The sequence below is a fragment of the Castor canadensis genome, chromosome 8, assembly GCF_047511655.1.
Source record: "Castor canadensis chromosome 8, mCasCan1.hap1v2, whole genome shotgun sequence".
In the NCBI taxonomy this organism is placed as follows: Eukaryota; Metazoa; Chordata; class Mammalia; order Rodentia; family Castoridae; genus Castor; species Castor canadensis.
The window spans coordinates 52,052,036-52,079,158 of NC_133393.1; the positions used below are offsets into that span (position 1 = coordinate 52,052,036).

Genomic DNA, 27,123 nt, shown 5'->3' on the forward strand with positions numbered 1-27,123 from the left:
CCTCCCTCCTTTTTTCCCTCCTTCGCCTTCCAGGGCCTTGCAAATACTCTACCACTGAGTTACATCCCCATCCCTCCCCTGCATTTGTGCATTCCTACTTAAGATTCATTGGGAAAGTTTAGTTACAGAGAAAACAAAACACAAAAGGAAAATGGCAGTTAGAATTAGCTTGAATGTTAGTAAGGAGAGTAGCATAGCCTATTACCCAGATGTGCCGGGTGCATGGCAGTTGAGATGTTTCAAGCCAAAAGACCCAGGGCATTGCCCAGGTGAAATGGTAAGAGTTCATGCATTGGGGAGTCTGGGAAGCACTTTAGGGGTTGGGGAAAGCCTATATAGCAGTGTTCCTCAGCAGATAGTGCTGGAGGCAGCACCCTTTGAGATTCCTTGTTTTAAGACAAAGAGACCACCCAACTGACAACAGTTATAATATTGAAGTTTCAGATGTTATCATGGTATTGGTATATCTCTTGGAGACTTAGGACCTCTGAGATTAGGAATCCAGGGCATTGAATTTTAATTTGTGAAACGAATATGTATTGCATGCTTATCACAGAATGCAGTGTGTGGCGTCATAATGAGCAGAGTAGCTGTTGTGCTGTACTTATGGATCCTATAGTTCATTAGGGAATACACATAGTCCATATCCTTACTACTATAGGTTAATGTTGCCTAGGAACATTGTGACATTAGCTATGAAGGAAAAGTGCAGTGTGCTCTAAGGGTTTCTTTCACAGTAGGGATCTTACTTGGCTGGAAGAGAAGGAAAGAATTTCTGAGGAAGTGATGGTTGAACCAGCATCTAGAATTATAGGAGTTGCATTGAGTGAATAGGTCAAGGACAGAGCAGTCAAGGGAGATAAGGAAGAATGGCAGCCTGCATGAAGCTCAGGAGGTACAGATTATAGAGCCCAAAGAAGGCCAGCATGGCAGGCAGGCAAAGTGCCAGGGGGAGACCTGGGTCACTTCAAACCTGTGGTTACTGATTGTTAACCAGTGGTACAGAGTGGAAACTCCTTAAACTGCCCCACTTCCTGCCTTGTCTGACCTTTTGGTGGATTCTCTCCTCACTCTTTTGGGGACCTTTGTTAGTCTGCCAGGGCTGCCTTCACAAAGCACCACAGAGTTTTGGGGTGGGGTGCTTAATGCAGGTTTATTGTTTTAGAGTTCTGGAGGCTGACAGTCTGAGATCAAGGTGTTGATAGTATCACCTTGAGGTCTTGAGAATCTCCCTTGTTCCTCTCTCTATCTTCTGGTGGTTTGCTGGCAATCTGTGGCATTCCTTGGTTTGTGAGACATAACCCTGATCTCTGCCTTCATTACTTGGCATTCTTCTTGTGTGTGTGTGTGTTTGTGTGTGTATGTGTGTGTGTGGTCTAAATTTTGCCCTTCTATGAATTAGCAGCCCACCTTGCTCCAATATGATCTCATTATCTTAACTCCATCTGTAATGATCCTATTTCCAAATATGGGTTGTTTTCTGAGGTACTGAGGGGTTAGGACTTCAACATAGGAACTTGGGGGGATAAAATCTAACCTATAACAGGTACTATATTTAGCCTGACATACATTTATTTATTTATTTGTGCCCCTTCCTATACAAACATGAACTTACTCTCTGTTTGTTTTAAGGCCTAGGGTCAAAACCATAAAATTGAAATTGCCTTGTAGTAAACATGCAGTAAAACTTAGATAATAATGTCTTTGTTCAAGTGCCATAATTTACCTCCACCTTATAAGAAAATACAAGTGCCTATTATTGGGCATTCACCCATCAGACAATTGTTGCCAAATGGATATTACCAGCCTTGAAACTAGTGGGACTCCAAATTGTGCTATAAGAGAGGGGAACTGAGGAGAGAGGGAGCAGAGACAAGATGGAGAGTGTTAAGAAAGGGGTGGTGGAGGAGAGGGAGAGAGGAAGAGTGGGGGAGAGAGAGGAGAGAGCACACACAACCAAAACCAAACCTAGACTTCTTGGCATGTAATTAGTGTTTGCAGAAGGTGCTGAGTTGAACTGGCAGCCTTGGAGACTATCGTGCCTCAGCATGTGGCTGCTGGACCTTTGTGGTTAGAAGACCAGTATTTCCAAAGTGTCTTTCAGCGTACCTGGTCACCTTTCCTTTCCTTCTTGTGGCTTACCAAGCTGGCATACCTATTTATTGTCAGTTCAAATAAACAGTTTTGGTGTGGGATTAGTATCCCCTCCCTCTGTATTCCTGCTTGTCCAGAATCCACATTCAACTATGGGTTTGTGTTAACAGTTAGATGAAGACTAAAATTCAGCTCGCAGGTACCCTGTGTAGATATGTAAGCTGGCAGCCATTTGGTGCGTTAATACCTAAGCTGCACATGTTTTTCAGTATTTTGAAGCTTGCCCCTTGTTTAATGCAATATATTTAGTCAGTTGATATTGCAGCTCTGCATGTGGGCATGACAAACAGGTCTGTAGCCAGCTCATGGGATAGAATCTTAGAGTCGGAGAAAGCATATTAGTTTTGGGGGCCATCTTCCTACCTGTTGTGAATTTTCTCTCCCTACAAACATCTTGTCTTCCAGTCTTCACAAGAGTATTTCTACTACCAAGTCCATGGACAGCTTCACATTGGTCCAGCCCACTCTCCTTGATGGTTTCTCTTTGAACTCCTCTTAAACCCTTTGGAGTTCATTTTTTCTGTTTGTGATATGCTAGCTCTTCACTCACTTGTATGTATTTCTTTTTCCTTTTGAATATTGTTCTTTAGAAGTAACCCTTTTTTCATTCTTTCCTATCATTTTTCACTTGTTACTCTATAAAGTCTTTTCAGCTATTTGGAGTCTCTTAGGACGTGTTAGCACTTCCCAGAGGAGATGGTTCCATTGGATAGAATACAGTATTGTTGCCTGGGATGCCTAGTTCAGCTGCTCAATGTTTTATTTTTCAAAGCAGCACATTCTGTCACTTTGAAGCCAGCTGAAATATAGGGTTACAAGGCCTGTATATCTTACCATAAATGATCAACTTCTTACAACATTTCTCAGAAATCTTCAATGGTTCTGCATTGTTGTTTGAATAAACTTCAGACTTATCAGCCTGAATTACATGCCTTCCAGAATGTATCTTGGGTTAGGATTTCCCAAACTTCCTTAGAAGAATATTATGGCTGCCAGAAGTTCACAGGTAGTAGCTTTTACCATCAGTCTTCCCCTCCAGAGTACTGGGGATTCTGTTACTAAATAAAACTTTTTTGGGGGTGTGTTGGTGGTGTAGTTCCAGTGGTTGTGAGCTTACTTGGCACTTATCAAGGTACTTTTGCAGAAAGGATTTGGAAAGGTCATAGTAACCGTATTTTCTGTGACTGCTGTAAGAAAGCACTACAAAGCTGGATGGATTTATCCTCTCAAAAGTTGTGTAAGTCCAAAGTCAAAGTGTAGGTTGGCAGGGCACACTCCCTTCAGAGGCTTCAGTTGAAATACCTGTTCCTTCCCTCTTCCTGGTGGCTGCTGGCATCCCTTTATTTGTGTCCTCATTGTTCCAATCTCTGCTTCTGCGGTCATCATGGCCTCCTCTTCTGTCTGTGTGAAATCTCTCGCCGCCTCTCTCTTATGTGAACATTTGTGTTTGCCTTTAGGGCCCACCAAAATAATCTAGGGTAATCTTCCCTATGCAAGATCCTTAATCATATCTGCAAAGACTGTTTTTCAATATAAGGTAACATTCATGGCTTCCAGTTATTAGGACACAGCCACATCTCTGGTGACTGTTAGTTAGCCTGCCATAGTCACTAAAGAGTTGATTTCCATTATCTGTTCATGACTAAGCAGCTCTTTCCACACACTTCCCACACCTACTTTTCCCTGCCTCCAGCTGTTTGTCCTGTTCATCTGTGACACTTATTTTTGACTCTCCAGTTCATATTTTTACTTCCACCTAACTTTCTTTGGGCCTGGTTCATATATATACTTTTAAAGCATATTCTGTGCTTTTCATGCTAACTCTTGTTAATCTCTATGCTGTTGTTAAAGTTTGACAGTTTGGAATAGTGGGGAAAGGTCTCTGTACTTACACTGTGTGGACATGAATTCTGCTTTTTCAGCTAATGGCTGGATAAAGTGACATAATTCTGCCTCAGTTTCATTGTCTGTGATGTGTTGATGATTAAATACTTAGAGAGTAAAGTTGTGAGAATTAGCATAATTTATGTAAACTGCTAAGAACAGAGTCTGTCACTGCACTGACCAAAAATGGTAGTCATCAGCCACATGGGTTTAAACAATTAAAATTTGGCTACTACAACTGAGGAACAGAGTTTTAAGATGAAATCAGTGTAAAATATGTTATTGTCAAAAATACAACTTTCTTGTTTGGAAGGATTGATTAATGTTTAACATATTTCACAGATAAACACCATCCCCATCTTACTGGTATTAGCAGATTTATTCTTGTTGGTGTTAACCAATTTGAATATTTTTTCTGTGTGCTAACATTATATATAGTCAGTATATTTGGATATTTTATGCATAGAGCATGAATTGAAGTGACCGTGAACATTACAATTATTAATTAAATTCAAATGTTTATTATTTTAATAAATTTTGTTAAGTTATTTTTTGTTAAAATAATGAAGGACACATTTCTAAATTAATGCCGTAGGCATACGCCAACTAATGTAGAATTGAGTACAGGTACAGAAACCAATGTTGTTATTTGAGCAGTGAAAACAAAAGGAGAAAAAGGTTTCATGAGGAATGGTATTTGCATTTTACTATGCCAGATCAAAACCAAAAGCTTTGTGTAAAAATAATGTGACAAAGTAGGTGATAGTAAGATGTTTTCAACAAATCCTTAGTGGATTTGTTAGAAGCTTCCTCTCAAAGGACAAAAAAGAATTGCTATAATTAGCTGCCTAAAATCAGTATTTAATGTCCAACAAATTTCTAATTAAAAAAAAATTATTTATTTTTTCCATTATTGGGGTTAGAACTCAGGGCCTCATGCTTGCTAGGCAACTGTTCTACTCCTTGAGCCATCCCCTCAGTTCTTTTGTTTATATTTTGTTTTTGAGACATCTTTGTCCAGACTGGCTTTGAACTCTTGATCCTCCTGTCTCCACTACATGCCTACCTTCAATATTTCATTAACATGTTGATACAACATTCCAGATATATCGAATTAAGTAAATATGTTATTAAAACTATCTTTTATCTCTTTCCCTTTTTAAGTTGACTACTAGATAATTTTGACGTAATATCTGTGGCTTAAGTTATACTTCTGTTAGCTGGCAGTGGCTTAAAATATTACGAACATATGGTAAATTAATTAGCTTTAATGTTTTTGCTAACATGAAGTTGATGATGGATTGTTTTCTTGTTTTCCCACTATATTATAAACTCCTCAAAGGTAGCAAATGCATTTCATCCTTTTATTTATCACATCACATAATGTAGTACTTTAGCTATTTCCCCACGTTTTTATTAGAGCATATTAATAGTACAATGTGGGTGGTTTCATTGTGGTATTTTCATGCATGCATATAATAGACTTTGATAATATTCACCTCATCTGTTACTCTTTCTTATCCCCTCCCCCCAACTCTCTGGAATTTTATCTTTCTTGTAAATTTTAAAAAATGGGTTTCAATATGGTTTAAGTATTAATAGATGTTTATCAGTTAACTGATTACCCCAAGGTATTCTTTTAACAAATAAAAGTATGCATCAACATTTTTTTAACCTCAGAATAAAGGTATATGGTAGGCTTTTTGTGTACTCGTGCAGTCACATAACACTCCAACATTCATGTATATACACACACATACAATAGCATTTGTTTAGTATACTTGGTTTAAGCAAGGGGTTTTGTTTTGTTAGTGTGTTATTGTCAGGTAATAATTGATATATTTTTCTTTTTTTGTTAGTGTTAATTGTACACAGGGGTGATGATATTTATTATTTTGCATTAAAATTTACTTGTGTTTTCATGATTTACATGAGTTTTTTACTTAGTTAAAAAGCTGCTATGCATCTTATTTTGGTTGAAATATTTCAGTTTTGATTGAAGTACAAGTATTGTAGAAATAACACTGTAGTTAGGATTAGATCATTGTTTATATTTTGCCAAGTTCTCTACCTGGATCTATGACCTTGTAAAAGGGATTAGGCTTTTGAAATTGAATTATCTAATCAGGAAAAATGAGGATAATATCACCTATCTCACCAAGATGTTGTAAGATATAATTGGGAAAAGTTTCTTAAGAGTACTTAGCAACTATAAGAAGTTATAGTAATGCAGATGATAATATTTTGATAGAAACAATGATAAATACTTTCAAGAACATACATGCTCTAATGTCAGATTGACTTAACTATATAGTTTAAATATGTAACCTATATCTACAAAATGTACTCAAATATATCCCAAATAAATTAGAAATCTCAGAAGAGAGAATAGCTGGGAAGCAAAAGCAGTAGTTAGACATTTAAGTGTTGGAGTATTGGACTTACAGGTGCCTTACCCTTTCTTCCAAAAGCTCTGGTCTTTTTCAGTGGAGTCTTAAAAATATTTCTATCAGCCATGTTGATTAGAGATTTAAATATATATACAGGCCGGGCACTGGTAGCTCACACCTATCATCCTTCTACTTGGAAGTCTAAAATTGAAAGGATCTCTGTTCTAGGTAAGCCCAGGTAAATAGTTTGTGGGACCCCATCTGTAAAATAACCAGAGCAAAATGGACTAGAGGTGTGGCACTGTTGTAAAGCACTTACTTCACAGGTGTGAAGCCCTGAGTTCAAACTCCAGTCCCGTCAGGAAAAGAAAAAAAGAAATATATGGTAGGATAAGAGCTTAGTCCCACTGCTATTGGTGAAAGATAGCAAAACAACAAAATAAAAAAACAACTGAAAGCATTAGCCTTGCAGAGAGTTGAACTGTAATCTTGGTATCTCACCAACAGTTTCTTTTATCCTCCTCTGTTTCTGTGTTGGAGCTAAAACAAACCTGGATTGTACAGCCTAAAAGGCAGTGACACTGGATCCCTACCTGTTCCCAAATGGTTTTGGATATCATTCTGGGTTGTAAAATCTTAATGGACATTAATAATATAGCATGACCCTAACAAATAAATACAGAGATGTTCTAACCTACAGAATTGAGTTTTAGCAGCCAAATCCACCATAGGATACCACTTCCCAGTCAAATCAACATTTTTTGTCCTCTCTAGAAACTCTGCTTGTAACTTTCACTTAGAGCATTCCATCTGTCTTTGGACTGAGTATTATCATTATTAGTTTTATCATCTGTAGGTTTTTGGGTAGATGTTTACACATTTCTGTATTGACACTCATGTGCAGCCAATTGAATTTTATCTTTCTTTCAGTGGTTTTAAGTTCCTGAAAACACAGCATTTTCTTTTGTTGTATATACTAGGCAAGAGCCATATTACTGTTATGTCTCCAGCCTCACAAATCACAGTTCTTAACTTGTATCTTCCTTTAGTGATTTACAGTGATTCCTGCATGGCAGGAAGTCCATAGGGGCAGAGCAGATCTGAAATGCATAAGGTAGGCAGTAGGTGACATTAAAATATTCACATATTTTAAGACCAATCTTAACTGGATTATGCTAATTAATTGTATCTCTTAAAGAAATTGGGTTAAAAAAGCACAAGGATATTTGTAAATAGTTATTAAGCGCTTATATAACCAACTGATATTTTGGGCAGCAACCCATTCAATGAATGTGCAGCAAAATGGACATCTAGTCACTAATATTTATCCTTTTATTATTATTATGATCTCTTAAAAGCCATAAACAAAAAGACTTTTAATTTTTTTGTTTTTCTGCCTTAGCCAGGACACAAATTATAAAAAAATAAATCTATAAAGAAACATTAATGCTAAAATTTCATACTTCTCTTTTCAGTATCAAGTTTTTTCTTTCAAAGTTAAAATTTTCTGTTAAGCATAACCTTGAACACTGGGCGAACTAAAGCTCCATTTTAGTACGAGTACCTGCAAAAAGTCATTTCCTTTATAAATCACTTGAATTAACTAGAACAGTATAATTATGTACTTTGCAGAGAAACAGCCTTTAATTGTATAGGTGTACATTGTGGGATTTATAAAAGTTCTTACAGTGTATTAAATATATCATACTTGAATTCACCCCTTCCACCATTCTCCTTTATGTCTCCTTCTCCCCATTCCTGAAATAGTTTCAACAGGTATCATTTTTACATTTAAACAGTATTTGTACCATATTCACGCTCCTGTACCCTTTCCCTGCCATCTCCCTTCTTCCATTGGTACCAACCCCTTCAACGCAGGACCTGTTCTGCCCTCCTCTGATTTTGAAGAAGAAAAAAAATGACATTTTTGATTGCTTAAGATAGCTACACAGGGAGTTTCCTTATGACATTTCCATTGTAAACTGAATTTGTTCATCTCCCCTATTTTTGTACGTTCTACCTTAGACCCTGGTTTCAGCTGGTTTAAAAATTCTATATTCATTCTTGTATAGAGAATACACCAACCATATTCACCTTCTTAATTTCCTTCTTTTACCCTACCCCTCTTGATGTGACCTCCCCTTAGTGTGACCTGTTTTTCATAATATTGCTGTATTTGTATTAGGTCTGTATTCCACATATGAGAGAAAATGCGCACCTTTTGACCTTCTGAACCCAACTATTTTTATTATTTGTCTCCTTCTGCTTGTTTTGGGTTTAGCTTGTTCTTGTTTTCCTAGCACTTTGAGATGCAGTAACAAGTTGTTTATTTTAGCTTGTTCTGTATTTTTAATATGTGCACTCATGGCTATAAACTTTTCTCCTAGGACTGCCTTTGCTGTGTCCCATAGGTTCTGATAGATTGTGCTTGAAAGCACATTAAATTAAATTGAAAGCACACTATTTGATTTCCTCCCTTATTTCTTTAGTGACCCACTGATTGTTGAGCAACATGTTGTTCAGCCTCCCATTGTTTATTTTCTGCTGTTTCTTTTGTTTTTGAGTTCTAGTTTTAGTACATTGTGGTCAGATAGTATGTAGGGGATTATTTCAGTTTTCTTATGTTTGTTGAGACTTGCTTTGTGACATAAGATACAGTCTATTTTGGAAAAAGTTCCATGGGTCGTTAAGAAGAATGTATATTGTGCTGTTGTAGGATGGAATACTCTATATAGTTCTGTCAGGTCCATTAGATCTGTGGTGTCACTCAATTCTAGAATTTCTTTGTTGATTTTTTTTGTCTGAATGACCCATCTGTTGGTGATAGAGTAGTATTAAAGTCTCCCACCACCGCTTTGTTGGGGTCTTTCTGTGTTTTTAAGTCCAATAATTTATGTTTAATCATGTTGGGTGCACTGACATTGGGCACATAATTAGTTAACAATTGTTATTTCCTCTTGATGTATTGCCCCTTTTATTTGTATGAAATGATCTTTTTTTATCTCTTCTGACTAACTTAGGTATGAATTCCACTTTATCTGATATAAGTATTGCTACTCCTTCCTGTTTTGAGGGGCTATTAGCTTGGTAAATCTTCTTCTACCCTTTTACCTTAAGGCAATGTTTGTTTCTCATACATAAGGTGGGTTTCTCATAACCAACAGAATATTGGTTCTTCCTTTTTTAATCCAGTTTGCAATTTGGTTAGACTGTCACTTTGAAAGATATCAAGGATTAGGAAAGGAAAGAGAAAGTGTCTCAATTTCTAATATTTATACAATTTTACTTTTTATATAATTATAGCTATTTATTATAAAAGATTACTAAAAAGTGAAATTTACTGATAAATTGGTATTCTAATAATTGTTTAAGTCCATATCAAGGTATTTGGAACCCTGATTTATAAAATCTTTCTGCTAGTATATTGCTAAACTTGAAAGGAGTTATTCAACCAGCACTGACCTAGCCAGTTAGGCAGATTTTTTGACAGGATTTTGACAGGGATATGCTTCTAGTATTTCCTCTGTTTTTTCTTTTTCTCATCCTTGATTTCACATTCAAGTGTGGTGATTTATTTCTCCAGGGCACTGTGCCATCTAGGATAGAAGAGGTCAGTGTGATAGTATTTCATAGCTTTTCTTTCATCCACAACACGTTGCTACCCTCTCTTTCCATGACTCACATCTCCACTGCTGTTCCCTGATAGCAGGACATTTTGAATAGCTATATGGGTTACCTGCTTATTATTCTCATCCTGTCCACATGTGGGTGTGCTAATGTGTGTGGAATCTGGTAGGTCCAGCCAGTGTTGAAGCATAGTGCTATCTAGGCCAGGAAATGCCTGGCTGCCCAGATACTTCTTAGAGCAATAGGGCAGGGACTGAATATCTTATTTCCTTCCTGTCCTGCTCCATTCCATAACACCTATGGCTCAAATGAGTGTTTGATAGTCACTAATCCAGCTCACTTTTTATTGTTAATGGAGTCTGTAGAAGCCAGATTTTATGTGGAAATATCTCTAGGTCCATCATTATGGAGTGATTGAACCTATTAACAAGGCAAAATGCCATAAAAGTAATTTATTACAACTATATCTTACTTAAACTCTTGTATTAGGCCTTGGGCAAGTTGATTAGTCTCAATTTGCCTTGGTTTCTTCCTTTGTAAAATGGAAATATTAATAGTACCAACCTCATAAAGTGGATGGATGTGGACCAGGTGGAGCAGGTGTGGCACAGATGCACAGAGTGCTGTGTGAGTGCTCATTGTTACATGAATTATCATTTGAAGTAGTATTTCACAGTAGAATTTTTTCTTGTGAAGGATTAAAAATTTCAACATGAGTGGTAAGATAAGTGTGTGTGTGTGGGGGGGGAATGGGGATTATAAAAGAAAATGATGGTTAAAATTTCATGGGTACACTTCTTCATTTGTGTAGAGGTGAGTGGATGAACCTCACCCTTCATGCATCTATATACCATGTACCAGCTGGCACAAGTGTGGGCTGTTGAGTATCCTTGGATTTACCTTTAAAACTTTCAAACATATCTAGGACTGTATGTGTTGGGGTGTGTGTGTGTGTGCGTGTGTGTGTGTCGTATTTTTCCTAATCATTGAATTAAAAATTATTTTTCTATACAGTTGCTTCCACTTGTTTTTAAAACTATTAGTCTCATTTTGTTAAAGTGGTTGCCCAAATTACAGAAAGTTATTTAGTCTGTTGAAATTAGTGTTATTACAAATGCTGAATTGTGCACCTATACTTGGAGTTCATATTTCACTATTTGCTTTCTTCCTTGTTCACTAAAGTAAAGGTGTGCAGTAATTGTTTGCAATTTGGAAGGACCATGCATTTCAAATTATGTTGTTATGGGGCTTGGCCACTGAAACAGGCTCACCCATTTCAAATATCAGTTTTTGACTGGCATTCATGGGACATGAAAATGTAGGTACTTTTGTACATTTTGTAGATACTTGTAAAAATAAACCAATCAACTAGAAAAATGGGTAAAGGTTATAAAAGTTAAGAATAAGCAGTCCTCAGAAGGAATAAGATATAAGGTCACAAACACAAAAACCCTTCAATCTACTACTCAAAAATGAAGCATTTCCCCTCCCCGCAAATATACCATTTTGCCTATGATGTTGGGAAAAATGTTTTGTAAAGTTAGATTTTTTTGGAGGGCAGTCCTGGGGTTTGAACTCAGGTCCCACACGCTTGATAGGCAGGCAGGCACTCCAACACTTGAGCAACTCCACCAGCCCTGTAAAATTAATCTTTAATGACACGTTTCCTCCTTCATGTTTTTGATATGTAAATCTTTTTTGTTTTTAACTGACCATGGGCTCAAAATATCACAACCTTTTGAAACTGAGCATGTTTTGAGAGAGAGAATTGTGGTCATGATATACCAATGTGTAGGATAACTGGAGGTGTCTGGCCTCTTTCTAGAACTAGTCACTGGGGCTTGGGAATGTGGCTCAAGTGGTATAGTGCTTGCTCAGAAGTATGAGGAATTGAGTTCAAGCTCCAGTACTGCCAAAAGTAAAACAACAACAAAAAGCCTTTTTTTAGAACCAGTCACTAAAATGCAGATATTTGGTTGCAAAGCTGTTCTTCCTTTGCAGTGTGAGTGAGGCATGTGCAACCATGTAGTACCTGCTCAGGACCTTTATGGCACAGAGGGAAGGGAAAGAGTATCTCAAGGGTTGGGCACAGTACTGAGAACTGGTCGATCCCTGTTTCTGTATTGCTGTGCTTTTCTCTACCAGGAGGCAAATCAAAGGAAGTGAAAGTTCGTTCTTTGGTGGCAACTTTTATGGGCAAATAATTTTCAGCTATATGAGATGGTTCTGTGTGTTTAAAATACTGATGGTGTCCCCATTTCCTTTAACTACCATTCTGTTCTTGCTTTTCACTCTGGTAATGCCTGAGAGCATGTTACTTGGTTTTCAGCTGTAGTCACTTAGTCCAGTCTCTCTATTTTAGGGGTTTGTTAGGTTTTTTTTTTTTGTATTTTTGTTTTATTTGAGACAGGGTCTTGCTTTATAGCCCAGGCTGACCTTGAACTCAAGATCTTCCTGCCTCTACCTCTTGAGCACTGGGTTTACAGGTGTGTATCACTATGCCTGGCTTGTTAAGCATTTTTTAGTGCAAAATCTGAGTCCTGGGAGTCCAGAGACCTGTTTATTTTTTATTTCAGTGCCAGTTTTGTTACTTCCTTAGTGTGTGACTATACACTAAATACTGCTTTGAATCTCAATTTCCTGATCTGAAAAATGAGTTAAATTAATTAATCCTCATGGTCTTGTGAATTCTGTGAGTCTGACAGAAATGTTACCCAGTCACATGTTACAAACATGAGCCAGGTGTAAAGACTTTTCAGATATATTCTGCCCCTGGATGCTTGACACCCCAGTAGTTAAATCATTGGCAATTTTCATTCTGATTCAAAACAGCATCTTCTGGTAATCACTGAGTGTTTCTTGTTCTCTTAGCAGAGGTTCAGAATCCCTTGATGTTATAGTTTTGATTAGCTAGAAAGATGTTTCTTTTCAGAGTAAGTAGAATACATAATGAAAGAGTGTGGTGGACCATGCAAGAGAGTGCTTTCTTGCTGCACAGATGGAATATTCCATTTCCTGATGCCAGAGATGTTCTAAACAAAGAGATTCATTTTATTTAGCGACATGGCTTCTCTAGCCCAATATTTCTTATCTCACTCTGTTCGAAGAAGCTGCCAATGGTTCCTAAACCGAAACAATGTGATTTAGTGAGCAGTTCAGAAGGGACCAGGTTCTCAAGTTGCATGTAAGATTGGCCTGTTTTCCATCTTGACCGTAAGTGCATCCATGTTGGAAAACAGAAAAGAAACTAGTCTCTTGGTTGCAGGACAGCTGCCGCAGTACATATGTATTTGAACACAGTATGAGTGTTTAGGGCCATTTAGGGCTTTTTCTTAACCATCTCTGGCCATTGAGAGAAGTGGGAATTTCTGCATCTCCTTCAGCTTTTTACAGATGTGGAGTTTTAAGTAGTTTTTATATAATAGTCAAAACGTGACTGTTAATTTCTAGAATTATGCTTAATTTTATGTGATTCTCTCTTTTCCATGAAAAATGAGTCCACATCTCTTAAAGAATGGGATAGGCATCAGGCATACTGAAACCTGACCCTTTTTGGGCCATGGGACATACATTTACCACCAGAGCAATTATGCCTCTAAACAACAGTGATTCACCTCAAGGGTATAACACATGCCCGAGAACCAAGACCTGGGAAATCTCAGGTGCTGTACTCTTTCTCTTTCCTCTGGGCTCTGGAGTGCTCTAAAATTACACGACTTTTGGGTATGGGTCACTTGATTAAAACTGGAAGCATGTTTAATCTATAAAACACCCTGTAATGGAAAATGACTAAATCAAGTTGGTTTGAAATGAATCCTTTATGGTCTTTTATAACTTTATTGGGTTTTGACATGTTTTGGTAGCTCCCAGGTGGAGGAGGGTAAAGGGAGAGAATTTCCTAGTTCAGAATAGTGAAAGACTTGGACTTGTCTTGCCTTTGTTGTAACTAGTGGTGTGATGTTAGGCAACCTGACTAAACCCCCCATGCCTCAGTTTCTGGAGATGCCAAGTAACTGCTTTTACTTCCTAGCCAAGTTTTTGTGAGAGTAAGGCAGAACATATTTCTGTGTCTTGAAAATGTTAAAGTCATGGTGATTACCTAGAATAGTATGGCATTTGATATGAAATAGATACCTTCAATAGCTATGTTCAAAATTAAATTAAAAGGGTCATAGTTGGGACATTAGCTCTCTAATTAACGTTTTCTGCAACAAGGTTTGAACCCAGGCTGCAATTTATACCAGACAGTAATAGTGAATGAGTTGGAGATTTAGTCTGTTTTCGTGGTTTCAGGAGTCAAGTGTGAGAACTTAATGTTAGCTGCAGGTTTTCAGTGTGACATTTCTGATTGGAGCAGTCTCTGTCAGCCTTTGCTTCAAGAGGAGGTAGAAACAACGTCCTTCTGGCTTGGTGGATATCTACCTGCTCAGATACCATGTCTGTCCTGGAGTCCTCCAGAGGCCTGCGGGAAGGGTGAGGAGAAGTCAGATGGGCTCCCTGGGCTAGAATCCTGGAGCCTTCCCTTGGCTTACTTTCTGCTCATTGTGCATCCTGGGCCCTGTCACTGGAGAGGCCTGGCGGGGAACTAAGGAGGAAGCAAGTGCCACTACTAGTTCAGAATGTTCAGTGTAGTTGGAAAGTTTGAGAAGCAGCCTGGGTGAGAAGTACAAGACCTTGTTGACAGGGTTCAGTCTTGGTTAGGTCTGTTTCACATCAGCTTTCTGAATAATCACAGCTCTCCCCACCCGAGAGATCTCTAGCCCACTCGCTTCTGTCTTTGCTAATTCATGTATAATTTTTTAACATTCTATGTGGCTATGATAGAACATAAAGTATTTTTAACTTTTTATTCTAAGAGAATTACAAAGTATGAAAACTATAGTATTTATTGTGTGCTTTAAAACAATAGTATAATAACAGGGCTTTCCAACCAGTTGTCAAATTGTTCTTATTGCAAATATTTTTCTATAAAGCTGTTTTTCTCATTGATTTGTGGGGATAATGATTACTTTAAAACATTTTTAGTAGTCATGTAGGCCAGCCAGGCTTGCCCTGGCCTGGGTTGGTCAGCTTCATGATCTGACTTAGTCAACATACTGGGTATGTACAAACTATGTACATTATAAGATTGGAGTGAAGGCCAAACCCTTTCTCTTCTCCATGGGTCTGCAGATTAGAATATTTATGTCAGTAAGTCAGAAGAAAATCTGTTAGAGGTTTTAATGAACCACAAAATATTTCCCTTGTACATTACCTTGTCATTCTGCCTGAATTAACTCATGACCTTTGCATTAATGTTGTAAACCCTTGCTTGGCAGCCTGGTCATCTTCATGCAAAGGGTGTCTCCAGTTCCAGCTTTAGGTTTAGTCATGATAATAGGCTTGGTTCATTTTTTTCTTTTTCCTGGAATATCTGGTAGGCACTTTTGAAGCTCAAAGAGATATTTTAATTTTTTTGGACTAAAGAGAAAACCCAAACCTTCCCAACTACCTTTGTGTACACAAATTTGCAGTAGTTTGAGCCTCCTGGTTTTATGTTTAAGTCTGCATAGAATGGAAGGGGCTCCATACTGGGGCTGAAATTAGAGAAACAATTATAAATTGTTTATAAATACGTGTCCAATTTGTTTTCTGAGAAAGGTGACTTGTTTAAGTATCTCTAGAATAGTTATTGCTCAACTTTTGAACTCTTACTTGTTTAATTAGGTATCTCTCACACTTTATTTCCCTAAAAATGGTGCACATAAAATAGTTTAGTTTAAATAGAGACCCAGAAATTTAAAAAAGCCAGTTGAGAATTTAAACACTTTTTATCATAAGGTAGGAGTTAACTACATGATTTAAGATTAATACAAATGAAGTGCTTATTATTTTATAAAAGTTAATATCCTCTTCCTTTTTAAAGTTTATATGTATATGTACATACATGTGCTGTGATAATACAAATCTGATCATATTTGCCTCACACCTAATATATACATATATACCCTAAAACCCTTTAAACCCCACCATTGACTTTTTAGAACCCTTGGACTTAGCAGCCAACTGTCCTCCAGTGCCTGGAAGCCCCACCCCACCAAAAGGTGCTCTCGCTTTCCAAGTCCTCCTTGGCCTTCTCCTCTCTACTGAGCAGCCTTTTTCAGTAATGTCAACACTCTGTGTTCTCTGCCTCCTCTTGCACTTGCCCTTCTTTCTCTGCAAGTCCCTCTAGCTCCCATCTCATCCTCTGCAGCGATTCCTTTTTTTTACCGCTCCCCCAGAATTTGTTGTATTCCTCTTTTATGTTTCTGTAGTACAAAGGCATTTTGCGTTGTGTACATATTTGCGTATTTCACATAGCTTGTAAGTGGCAAAACTTAAGCCCAAATCCGTGTGGTTCTGAAACTTTGTGTTGCCTTTGAGTACCTCCTTGGATTTCTGTGGAACTCACATGAATTACTGGCTGGGAAAATGCTCTGTGAATGGTGAAACACCATGCATTGCATATTGTCATTATCACAACTGGTTTTATTTTGGTTGTCATGATCCTTAATTTTAGTTCAGGTGGACTTTTAAATTCTTTTCTCAAAACCCTTAGTATAGGCCATCTTCCTGTACCATGTACTACCATGAATCTGACATATGCCAAATTTTCCTCTTTTTCCAGGATGGTTCGTACTTGGCTGAGTTCCTGCTAGAGAAAGGCTATGAGGTGAGTGACTGATGCAGTGGGCCAGTGGTGATGGGATCTGTGGGATGTAGCCACTTCTCCTCCTCTGCAACTTCCATGGAAACTGATAACAAATCAGACTCTGGTGCAGACTGTGCTGTTGTGCCTATGATGCTGCCAGCTCATTGTCTGTGTGATCGTGAGCCCTGGTGGTACAGCCATTCTGCATGCCGCTCATATTCCCAAGAAAGCAGCAGCCTGTGTGAGCCTGACTATAACATTATAAGGGTTAATTTATGATGTAATGTGTTACATAAAAATGTGTCACAGTGAAGTCACTTCATTCGGAAATTGCACAGAGCAATAAAAACCAAGTTGATCTTTGGTGAGCTTGAATGCAAAATTTACACCTGGAGGTTTTTGCTTTCTCTAATAGGCAGCATATATTTTGTGGAGGGTGAAATGTAAATTTGCTCTGCTGCTGCTGCTGTCATTGTCACTTTTGTTTCTCCTTCAACATTTTCTCCTTAAAAGAAACACAGGTTTTTACACTAAATTTGATGTACAAAAGAACATGCACCTTACATATACACGTGTATAAATTTATGCTCTATAGAGAATAAAAACCTACACAATGGTTCATATACTCTGACCTGCTTGGGGAATGTTTACATTGATAGTTTTGTATTGACTTTTATCCCAATTATAGGACATTTCATAAAATATGTGCAGTTAGGCAAACGGAAAAACAACAGCAAGGAATCTGACCTCTAAATGCCAATAGGATTCGAAGAAAAGGAAATTAGTTTTCTAATCGTACTCATAATCTTTTTGGAGAGCCTTCATTTTTACACTTTAAAAAATCATAGTGGAGTGTTTCATACCTTCTGTACTTTCATATAATAGTTCTACAGATCAATATTAAAGACAAATGTAATTATGAAAGTACATATGTACACATATGAAGAGATTACTATAATAATCAGGAGTATTTGCAGACCAGAAAGCTCTAGAATAGGTCATGTATGGTGCAAAAAAGTAGATTTTAAGAAAAGTCTTAGCTACTCTTTACTGCTTTAATAATTATGGTGAGGTGTGGCAGAGAGACTTTTTTTTTTTCCTTTTTGCAGTACTGGGGTTTGAACTTGGGGGCTTTACTTCGAGTCACTCCACTAGCCCTTTTTTTTGTGATGCGGGTTTTCAAAATAGGTCTCATAAACTGTTTGTCTGGGCTGGCTTTGAACCTCGATCCTCTTGATCTTTGCCTCCTGAGTAGCTAGGATTTCAGGTGTGAGCCACTGATGCCCGGCTGGCAGACTTTTGTAATGCTGTTTCAGATGCGTGGGACCTTCTGAGAAGTAGCCAGAGATGTTGGTGAAGTACAAGTGAACCAGGATGAGTAGCTAGCTAGGTGAGTGGTTGTCTTTTCAGTTTTGAAGAGGGAGGTGGTGTGTCTGGAGTGAATCTCTAACTGCACAGGTGTTGTGACTTACTTTGAGGTGGACTTTGATGTGGACACAGCGGTTTGAGAGTAGAGGTGAGGTTCGTATCAAAGGCAGTGTCTGTATCTAGTTCAGCAGATAATGGGTAGATTAGTGGATGGAAAGGGTCTGGGGCTAGTCTGACTGTGTAGATATTAACCGTTCTCAGGCAGGAGGGCTCCACATGTGGGTATTGTTAGTGCTACTAGAAAAGGCTGGGAAGGAGCTACAGGGAGAAGCAAAGCTCCATTCAGGTGTGTCTCCTTAAGGAACTAGCAGACTTTAGAAAGCAGGTAGGATGAGAGATTTGGAAACAGTAATGAGAGACCAGAACTGCTTGGTTAGTTGTAAACGTTTGTATTCTACTGACATTTGAAATTATAAGAACAGATTTGATTCTGATATAGAAAGACAATAGAAGGCCCACTTGGCAAATAACAGTTAGTTAAGAGGAATTTATCACAGAAACAATGATTGGACAGAGAGGAGAGGTTTAGAAGTGAGACCCATAAACTGATAGAAGAAAACATTATTGATAATACAGCGGGGAGTACAGAACCCCAAAGCACAAGTAGAAACAAATCCTCCTGTGTTACAGAGGAAATGTGAGGTGTATACATATGGTGGGAGGAAAGGGTGTTTATCTGTATTGAATTTTAATAGGTTCCCATCTCAATTTTAACAGATTGATATAATTGGAGAATAAGCTATTATGAGGAGTCTATGGTGAGGCATCATCTTTTTCTGCTTAGCACAGCAAATGTTAGAGTGATTTTCAAATTGGCAGCATTGGAAAATTTCCACTTTGATTAGCTAACAGTGGCAAGGTCAGCCTGACTGACTGTGAAGGAGGCAAGTAGAGGAGCAGACCCAGAGGCAGTAATGACTGGGTGGTATAGGCAAGAACAAACCTTATGTGTAGAGTTAGTACAGCACAGTTAATTCTTTTATTCTCTCTCTAGTCAAAGAAAAAAAACAAAACAAAAGAACAACAACAACAACAACAAAACCCCAGGAAAAACTACTTGAGAGGCAGAGATCTGGAGGATGGCGGTTCGAAGCCAGCCCCAGGCAACCGAGATACTATCTTGAAAAATCACATCTCAAGAAAGGGCTGGTGGAATGGCCCAAGGTGTAGGTCCTGAGTTCAAACTCCAGTGCACCAAAAAAAGAAAAACAACAACAAAAAAAAAAACACCTAGAAAAAGCACAAATGATTACCTAAACTTCAAAAACAGACATTTGTGAGTGGCTTGAAAAGGAATAGCATCTATCAGCAGATTGATTAGTAGTAGTTAATTGCCTTGTGTGATCACACATGCCTTTGCATTTCTGAAACCTCGGGGACTGGCCATTTAGTTTAGCCACTGAAATCTATGCATCTGATCATGTTCTGAATGGCCATTCAAAGTGTAAAAGTAAAGTATAGTCATCCTTTGGTATCATCAGGGGGTTATTTCTAGGACCTCTCGCAGATATCAAAATCTGAGGGTGTTCAAGTCCTTTATATAGTATGGTATAATATTTGCCTATTACCTATGCAGTCCTTCCATATACTTTAATCTCTAGGGTACTTATGATACCTAATACAATTCAAGTATTATGTAAATAGTTGTATTTGTTACAGAATAATCATAAAGAAGAAAGTGTGTATATTTTCAGTATAGTGTAGTTTAAAAAAAATACTTTGTAGTAGATTGAGTCAATGGATGTAGAGCCTATGGATACAGAGGACTATGTTGCTTTATCTCTATTCCATTTCTTACTGAGAAGAGACATAGTAAGAATTACAGTTTTTATTTTTTGTTTCTTGAATTTTACTGAGGACTAAACATTAAGGAAAGTATAAAGAGAATGGATTCAACATTTGTTTGTTCTTTATTGATACCTGCAGATGTCCTCTCATAATAAGGAAAACTAATAATTATTAGGTTTTATGGAAAATTACCCTGTAAATCCTTTATATACTTAATTCTGCATCTTGCTAAAGCACAAAAGACCTTTCTCCTTTATATCCCGCTGATCAGCACAAAGCAAGGGAATGGAATAAGCAGTCTAGCCTGTTTAACAAGGGAATCTTGTGGCTTGAGCACTGGATGGCCTATATCTTAATCTTCCTCTGCCTTTGCTGGCTGTGTGTCCTTAAGCAAGTCACTTGACCCCTCTAAGTCTTGACTGTAAATTGGGATGATGAGCACACGTATCTCCCAAAGTTGCTGTAACCATTAGGTAAGACAGAAAATGGAAAACACTTAACTAGTGGGGGTCTGTGAGATGCAATTTGCTCATGGATGCAGGAGTGAATGAGAGGCAGTGTCTGATGCTGACAAGCCAGGGGAAACATGGTGTAGAGGGCTCCTTAGGCCCATTCATTCATACTGAATGGCTGAAAGGCTGGCATGTTCTCTTGCCTAGGATGTTGGAGCAATCTTCGTTCCATTCCATTGTTACAGAAAAAGGAAAATCAACACAAGTAAATCTTTTTATGGAAGCACATGTGAGCTCTAAGTGCTTTTCAGCACCATTGTTAGCAGATAAGCTGACAATATACTGCTAACAACATACTCTTGTGCCAGCTTTACACAGAGGAAAGCCAGAGAAATAAAAGTTGAACTCTTTAAAAGCTAACATTTGTGATTATATTAAATCATGTGACAAGAACAACAATAACATAGCATATCAGAATTTAAAATAAAGAATAGGAGCTAGTGGAGTAGGTCAAGTGGTAGAGCACTTGCTTAGCAAAGTGAGGCCCTGAGTTCAAATCCCAGTACCACCAAAAGAATAGGTACACTGTGGGGTTTCCATCCAGGAAAGGAACTATTCCCACCTCCTCTGAAGTAGAGTATAAAAATAGAAAGGAAATGGGATGCCAGAATTGTTCGATTGCTATCTCTGGGAGATTGTTAGCATATGAAGGTCTTAATACTTCTTTTATTGATCTGTGAGAATATGTGAAACTTTTTTTTTTCCCTGGGTTGTTGGTTATGCCAAAAGCCTGGGTACTTTGCTTTGAAAAAAGGCCAAGGTTTTTTTATAGATTTCATTTATACACTGTAGTGAGTATGGGCAGTGTTGGCCACGTTTATCCTTTAACAATACCACTTATTAAGAGTTGTGTGATGTAAGGAGTGTTCTCAGCCGAAGAATGGGGATAATAACAGTACAGGTGTTGTGAAGAGTAAGTGATTTAATAGCTATAAAGAATAATGGCTGGCACAAGGTCACTGCAGTGTAAATGTTAGCTGTTGATACTGCCTACACAAAGGTGAATGGCATTAACCATTCCTGGGAGGCATCCTGCTTCTAAGAGAAACTTAGACACTAAAGAATCTAAAATTGAATGGTAAGAACTTCTCATTTTCTTAATTATAGTAAAAAAAAAGTAAAGCATTTTTCTCTTATAGTGTAATATGACTCTAGGTTTTAAAATCCATTCAGCTTTGTTCTGACACTGAGAGAACTTGAAGTTGTTCTCTTTACCTAGTTCACTGGAATGTGAACTTTTTTTGGTTATCCTTTTCATTTATTTTAAGACCTCAGTTTTTCAGAATTATATTTTGTTTTTGAACTACTATAATGCAATAACCATACTGATTAAGTTTATATAAAGTCATTCAGCTCATTTATCTTTTCAGTTTGGTTTCCTTACTTTCATTTTCTCCCAAAATCCTTACAAAAACAAACAGAAATGCCTACATCCTTTCTGTAAAGAGAAAGCTGCTAATCTCAAATTCTTAACTAGTTTACTGAGTTTGCACACATTTTGGCTTGTTTTAGAATTTGTATTTCACATGTCTCAGAAGTAGACAGAACCAGCTTTCATTAGTTCTTAGAATAATACTTGCTGTCATGTATTAAGCATTTGGCAGGCCTTTCTTTCCTTGTAGACACATACCAAAAATTGGGAGTTGGGGGAAATTAAAACACTTTTTATTTTTCAATTAGGAAAAAACAAAACAAAAAAACCTAGCACAATGCTTTTCATTGTCAGTGTGACATTAAGGGCCTATGTTACAGATTTGTGTAGTCTGCTTTTTACACTGAATCCATCAAGATAATTTGATATTTTTTATCAAAGCTTTTGATGTATAGATAATATATACATTTTATATATATATATATATCATAGTTCTCTTACAAGTTAGGCTATTAGAATGTGTGATTTCTCTAGAATTCGGTAATCAAGAGGTCACTAATAATATTATTTTATTATAATATCAAAGTTGAATTACCTATTTTTAGAACATAAAATAGAAATTCTTCCCTATCAAGCACAACAAAACACTTACATCTGAGGAATCTATATTTCAGAAATAACTGGTGGTAAATACCAACTTTCCTATATAAAAATATGTATGTGAAATTGTTCTTTATTAAACAAAATTCATTAATTTTGCACAGCAGTTTAACTTTATGATTCAGCAGCTTGAAAAGTCAATACCATAGAGCAGAATAAATTCTGAGCTTAATTAGTGCTGTTTTCTACACTTCTAAATTAGGAGTAGCTATGTATAGCCACATCTCAATTTAATGCTTCCTAGATTTTATTGTTTGTTTCCTAAAATGTCAACCAACTTTGCAGTATTCTTTTCCTAAAATATTTTCATATTTACAAACTTTTCTTGGGTTTCATTATTCTGGAAAATGATGGTGATGAGTGCTTTTCTGTTGGCTAAAGTAACTAACCAATAGAGTTATTAATTGTGGGCATGTTGTAGCCGTTGGAGAAGTCATTTTCTCATGTATGCCACGTAAAATGACAGTGGCATTTCTTTCTGTTGGAAAGAAAGTTTTAATGTGCTTATAATTTCTCCCTTGCATTTGGAATATTTGAGTCATGCCAGGGATTAATTTTTGGTTTGAAGTAGACAGAAAATCATTGAGCTAAAATATAGAAGTGTATTCAGCTGCAAATGAAACTACTCAACATTGGAAGGAACACTTCTAAAATAAGTCAAGGATTAAAATTGCCGCCAGTGGAACTGGAACTTGGGCAACTGGTGACATAAGCTGGTGTTAGCTTTGGCAGCATAAAGAGCAATCTTGACACTAGAATGAAGTAGGATCAGTTCTGGAATAATTTCTCCTATATATCAGACACACATAGTCTTTTCTTCAGTATTAGATAGGCTTGGATTCCTGTCCCAGTGACCTTATCCCCTTGCATTGATCATGGCTATGTCAAGATAAAGTGCAAATATTAAATGTCTCTTAATTTGAGTTTTTTTTATGTTGTAAATTGGGTCCTTAACCTTTTCACTTTAGCTTTCTGACTTTTCTACACAGCTCTGTTTAATAATAATTGCTGTTCAATTTTAACTGTGACCCCAGAAATATGTATATAATAGATGCAACATGCAGTAGTTCTGAAGACTCTGGAAAGATGTAGAGGCCTCATGCTCTGTGTTAAATAGGCCACAAAGCACTTTAAAGATGTAGCCTTATGTGGTCTGTCTTTAGTTTCAAATTGAAGAGATACTTTTGTCATCAGAAAGGCTCAAGTGTGTGTGTGTTTGGAAAAAGAGACATTTGAGTATCTACCACTAAGCATGCAGTCACATATTTATCTAACTATGTTTGTTGAGATAGGCAGTAAAAACACTGGAGAAACACATAGGCGATGGTAACTGGCAGGCAATGATCAGGAGCAAGTAAGCAGCAGAACAATTTCTAATACTTGATAAATAGTATGTTTTCATAGAGTCAAAAATTAGCAAAAGAACTTCTAAGTTGTTTAGTAATCATCAGTGCACATTTATAATTTACTTTTGTCTTTTTGTACTTAAAACTTAGGTCCATGGAATTGTACGGCGATCTAGTTCATTCAATACAGGTCGAATTGAACATCTCTATAAGAATCCCCAAGCTCATATTGAAGGAAGTAAGTCATTTTAATTCTCTAAAATCTCTTTCTATAACTTCCTATCATCAGAGAAGATGTTTTCAATGTCATTTTTCTCAAAGTTCATCCTGTCACAGTTATTTGCCTATGAATTATTACATAAGAATATGACCTACATGCCTATGAAAACCTTTGTTGTTGCTTGCTGCCCTAGGCTGTAGTATCATCTTGGTTTGGCTATTAAGAGGATATTGAGGCTGGGCCTAGTGGCTCAAGCCTGTAATCCTGGCTACTTGGGAGGCAGAGATCTGGAAATTGACGGTTCCAGGCCATTTTTTTTTTTTTTTTTTTGTGAGCTCAGGGCTTTGTACTTGCAGAACAGGTGCTCTACCATTTGAGCCATACCTCTAGTCTGTTTTATTTTGGTTATTTTGGAGATGGGGCCTCATGAACTGTTTGCCTGGGATGGCCTTGAACTGTGATCCTCCCAGTCTCCACCTCCCATATTGCTAGTGTTACAGATTTGAACCACTGGGGCCTGGCTCTGCAGGTTCTTTAAAGATGACAGCTATACTCTGCAACTTCAGAACCATCAAATAGCAATGTTTCCTTGAGGCTAGCTATCTAAACTAGGCTGGTGGCTTCAATCTGGGCCTCAAATTTGCAATCCTTCTGCCTCAGGAAAGGTTTTCCTGCATGCTGGGACTAAAGGCATGGGCCACTACACCTGGCAACACTTCAGTTAGATGTTGGCTCTCACACTCTCACAGCGTGCATTTCAGCCGAGATCATTTCAAAAAACCAACCAACAAGCTTCTATTGTTTTCTTCTAGCTAATGCTCTGTTTTTAAACCCTAAAGACATGAAGTTGCACTATGGTGATCTCACTGACAGTACCTGCCTTGTGAAGATCATAAATGAAGTGAAGCCTACAGAGATCTACAACCTTGGTGCCCAGAGCCACGTCAAAGTAAGAAATTGTCATTGTCATGATTTCTCTGGCTGTGTTCTGAATTTTACTCATGTGTGTTTGCCTCTTGATACAATAGTACACCCACTTACTCTGGTCTTAGTCATCAAGGTTAACCCTCAATATTAGTTTGGGTATTAGTCCTAATAGAAATATTGATAGGTTTTTAAAAGATGTAGTCTCTGTTACTGAACAAATTTTACTGAGTAAAATTTTACTGCTGAGATTGAAGTGGCAGTTTTCATTTATTTGGGTCTTGAGCCCCCATCAGATGTATTTTCTGCCATTTCACATCACAGTGTGAATGAAGTATTTTGTTAAAATGTTAAAAGATAACTCAGTAAAACCTTTATTTTAATACTGCTTTTGTTATTGGCTAACTCGCTGAAAAATATTTTTTGATTTCTAATAATATTAAAATTAGCTGAATCAACTGTTATGAGTGGTAAAGATCAATGGAAGAAAGGTTTTTTAGCCTTTTCTTCCTCAATGTGACTTCCCTGGTGCCCTGCCACCTTGGTTTACTCTTTCTTTCTGGAACAAACTGCAGTAAATCCAAGAAGCCCTTCCCAGGCTTTAGTGATCTGCTTTACTCAGGTTTTGGTGACTGTGTTTGACTGCTCCATTGGGTGAGTGAAATCTGAAAACAGGGATGATCTGAGTTCTACTTAGATACTCATTCCATTAGGATGGTTAGTGGAGCTTGGAAATAAAAGTAAACAACTCTTACATTAAAAAGAGCTGGAAAAAAAAAAGCCCAAAAAACTCCAGAAAATCTATCAGCATATTTTGTTGTTTGGTGAACAAAATAGCAGTTTTATTTCAGGAAGTATATATGATGGTTTGATCTCTCTCTATTCTCAACTTTGTACAGAATGGAGTCTATTTGTCTGTTTTTTATACCTCTTTGACTTTAAGGAAGAAATTATGAACTGAATATAATGCAGTATCACAGTAATTCCAGCCTTATAATAACAGATTTAAAAATTGAGTGTCAGTCCTCATAATACCTTTTTCTCTAAACTGTTAACATTAAGAATGTCCACATATTGATCATAAATATACCTCTTTCCTGCCTGTATCGTCTAGGAAGAAAATTTTCCCACCTTTTTTTTTTTTTAATGGCATTGCATATGGAACCCAGGATCGCGAACATATTATGCACCTACTATACGAGAGATATAACAGCAGCCCCTTTTGCTTTCTTAATCTCTGTGATTCTGTTTTATATCTAGACCTAAAATTTGGTCTATAAGAGGTATCAGGGTCTTTAGATTCTAGTGGAGCTGTTTTCCTGAGTGATTCTCAATATGTTCTAATTGTGATAGGGTATCTTATGCATTCTCTGCTTGAGAGGTTATCCATTCTCTTTTGTGCAGAGAAGCTGCACAAAATGACTGTATCATTTCAGGAATGAAGACTTTTCTCTAATTGAGGCAGTCAGCCTATCTTTCACCTTATAATTCATTTGTCTGTTTCTTGGCCTTCCTGAGCAGCCGTGAGAGAATCTTTCAGACAGAGTGGAAGATTTTGGAATGAGTATTTTGTTATTCAGTTTCCCTAAGGTGAAGTAGTTTTCTTTGTAATTATAGATTAGTTTATCATGTCGAGAAACTGTAAACAGGATGATAGGAAGATGTGGGGAACTTTCTAAAAATTCATTTATAGAAGCCCATTTCCCTGTCATTTTAGTATCAATTGAGCTGGTCCTGTCCTTTTTCTAAGATGTATTTGTAGTTCAAAAGCCTGTTATTGTTTTCTTTAGTTACAGTGATCGCACTTGTATTTGGGTATCATTTTTGGGTGGTTATATTATAAGTAATAGGAGGTTGAGTCGATTGCCTCTCAGTTACTATATATGTGAATATCTGTTTTTATTGTGTTTTCATTGCTTTTCCTAAAGGGTCAGTTAATTGGCAGGAATGGTTCTCAATTAAGGCTTTTGGTTTGTCACATTAAGATTCCACCTTGCTCTTGCTAGAATGGCTATCAAGAACACAAACAATGACAAATGCTGGTGAGGATGGGGCAGGGAAGGAACCCTCATAGTTGGTGGGAATGTAAATTCTGCATCTACTGTGAAAACCAGTATGGAGGCTCCTCAAAAAACTAAAACTAGAACT

At 37.3% G+C, this 27,123-nt stretch overlaps 1 protein-coding gene across 2 annotated transcripts in view; it reads left to right on the top strand.

Moving 5' to 3' along the window:
• Positions 1 to 27,123, top strand: part of Gmds (GDP-mannose 4,6-dehydratase) — a 631,788-nt gene that overhangs the window by 111,929 nt on the left and 492,736 nt on the right. For both annotated transcript variants that reach the window (XM_074082996.1, XM_020165951.2), the window contains exons 2-4: positions 16,702 to 16,746; positions 23,982 to 24,069; positions 24,891 to 25,000. In XM_074082996.1, coding sequence (XP_073939097.1) covers positions 16,702 to 16,746; positions 23,982 to 24,069; positions 24,891 to 25,000 — 243 coding nt within the window. The remainder of the gene's footprint in view (positions 1 to 16,701; positions 16,747 to 23,981; positions 24,070 to 24,890; positions 25,001 to 27,123) is intronic.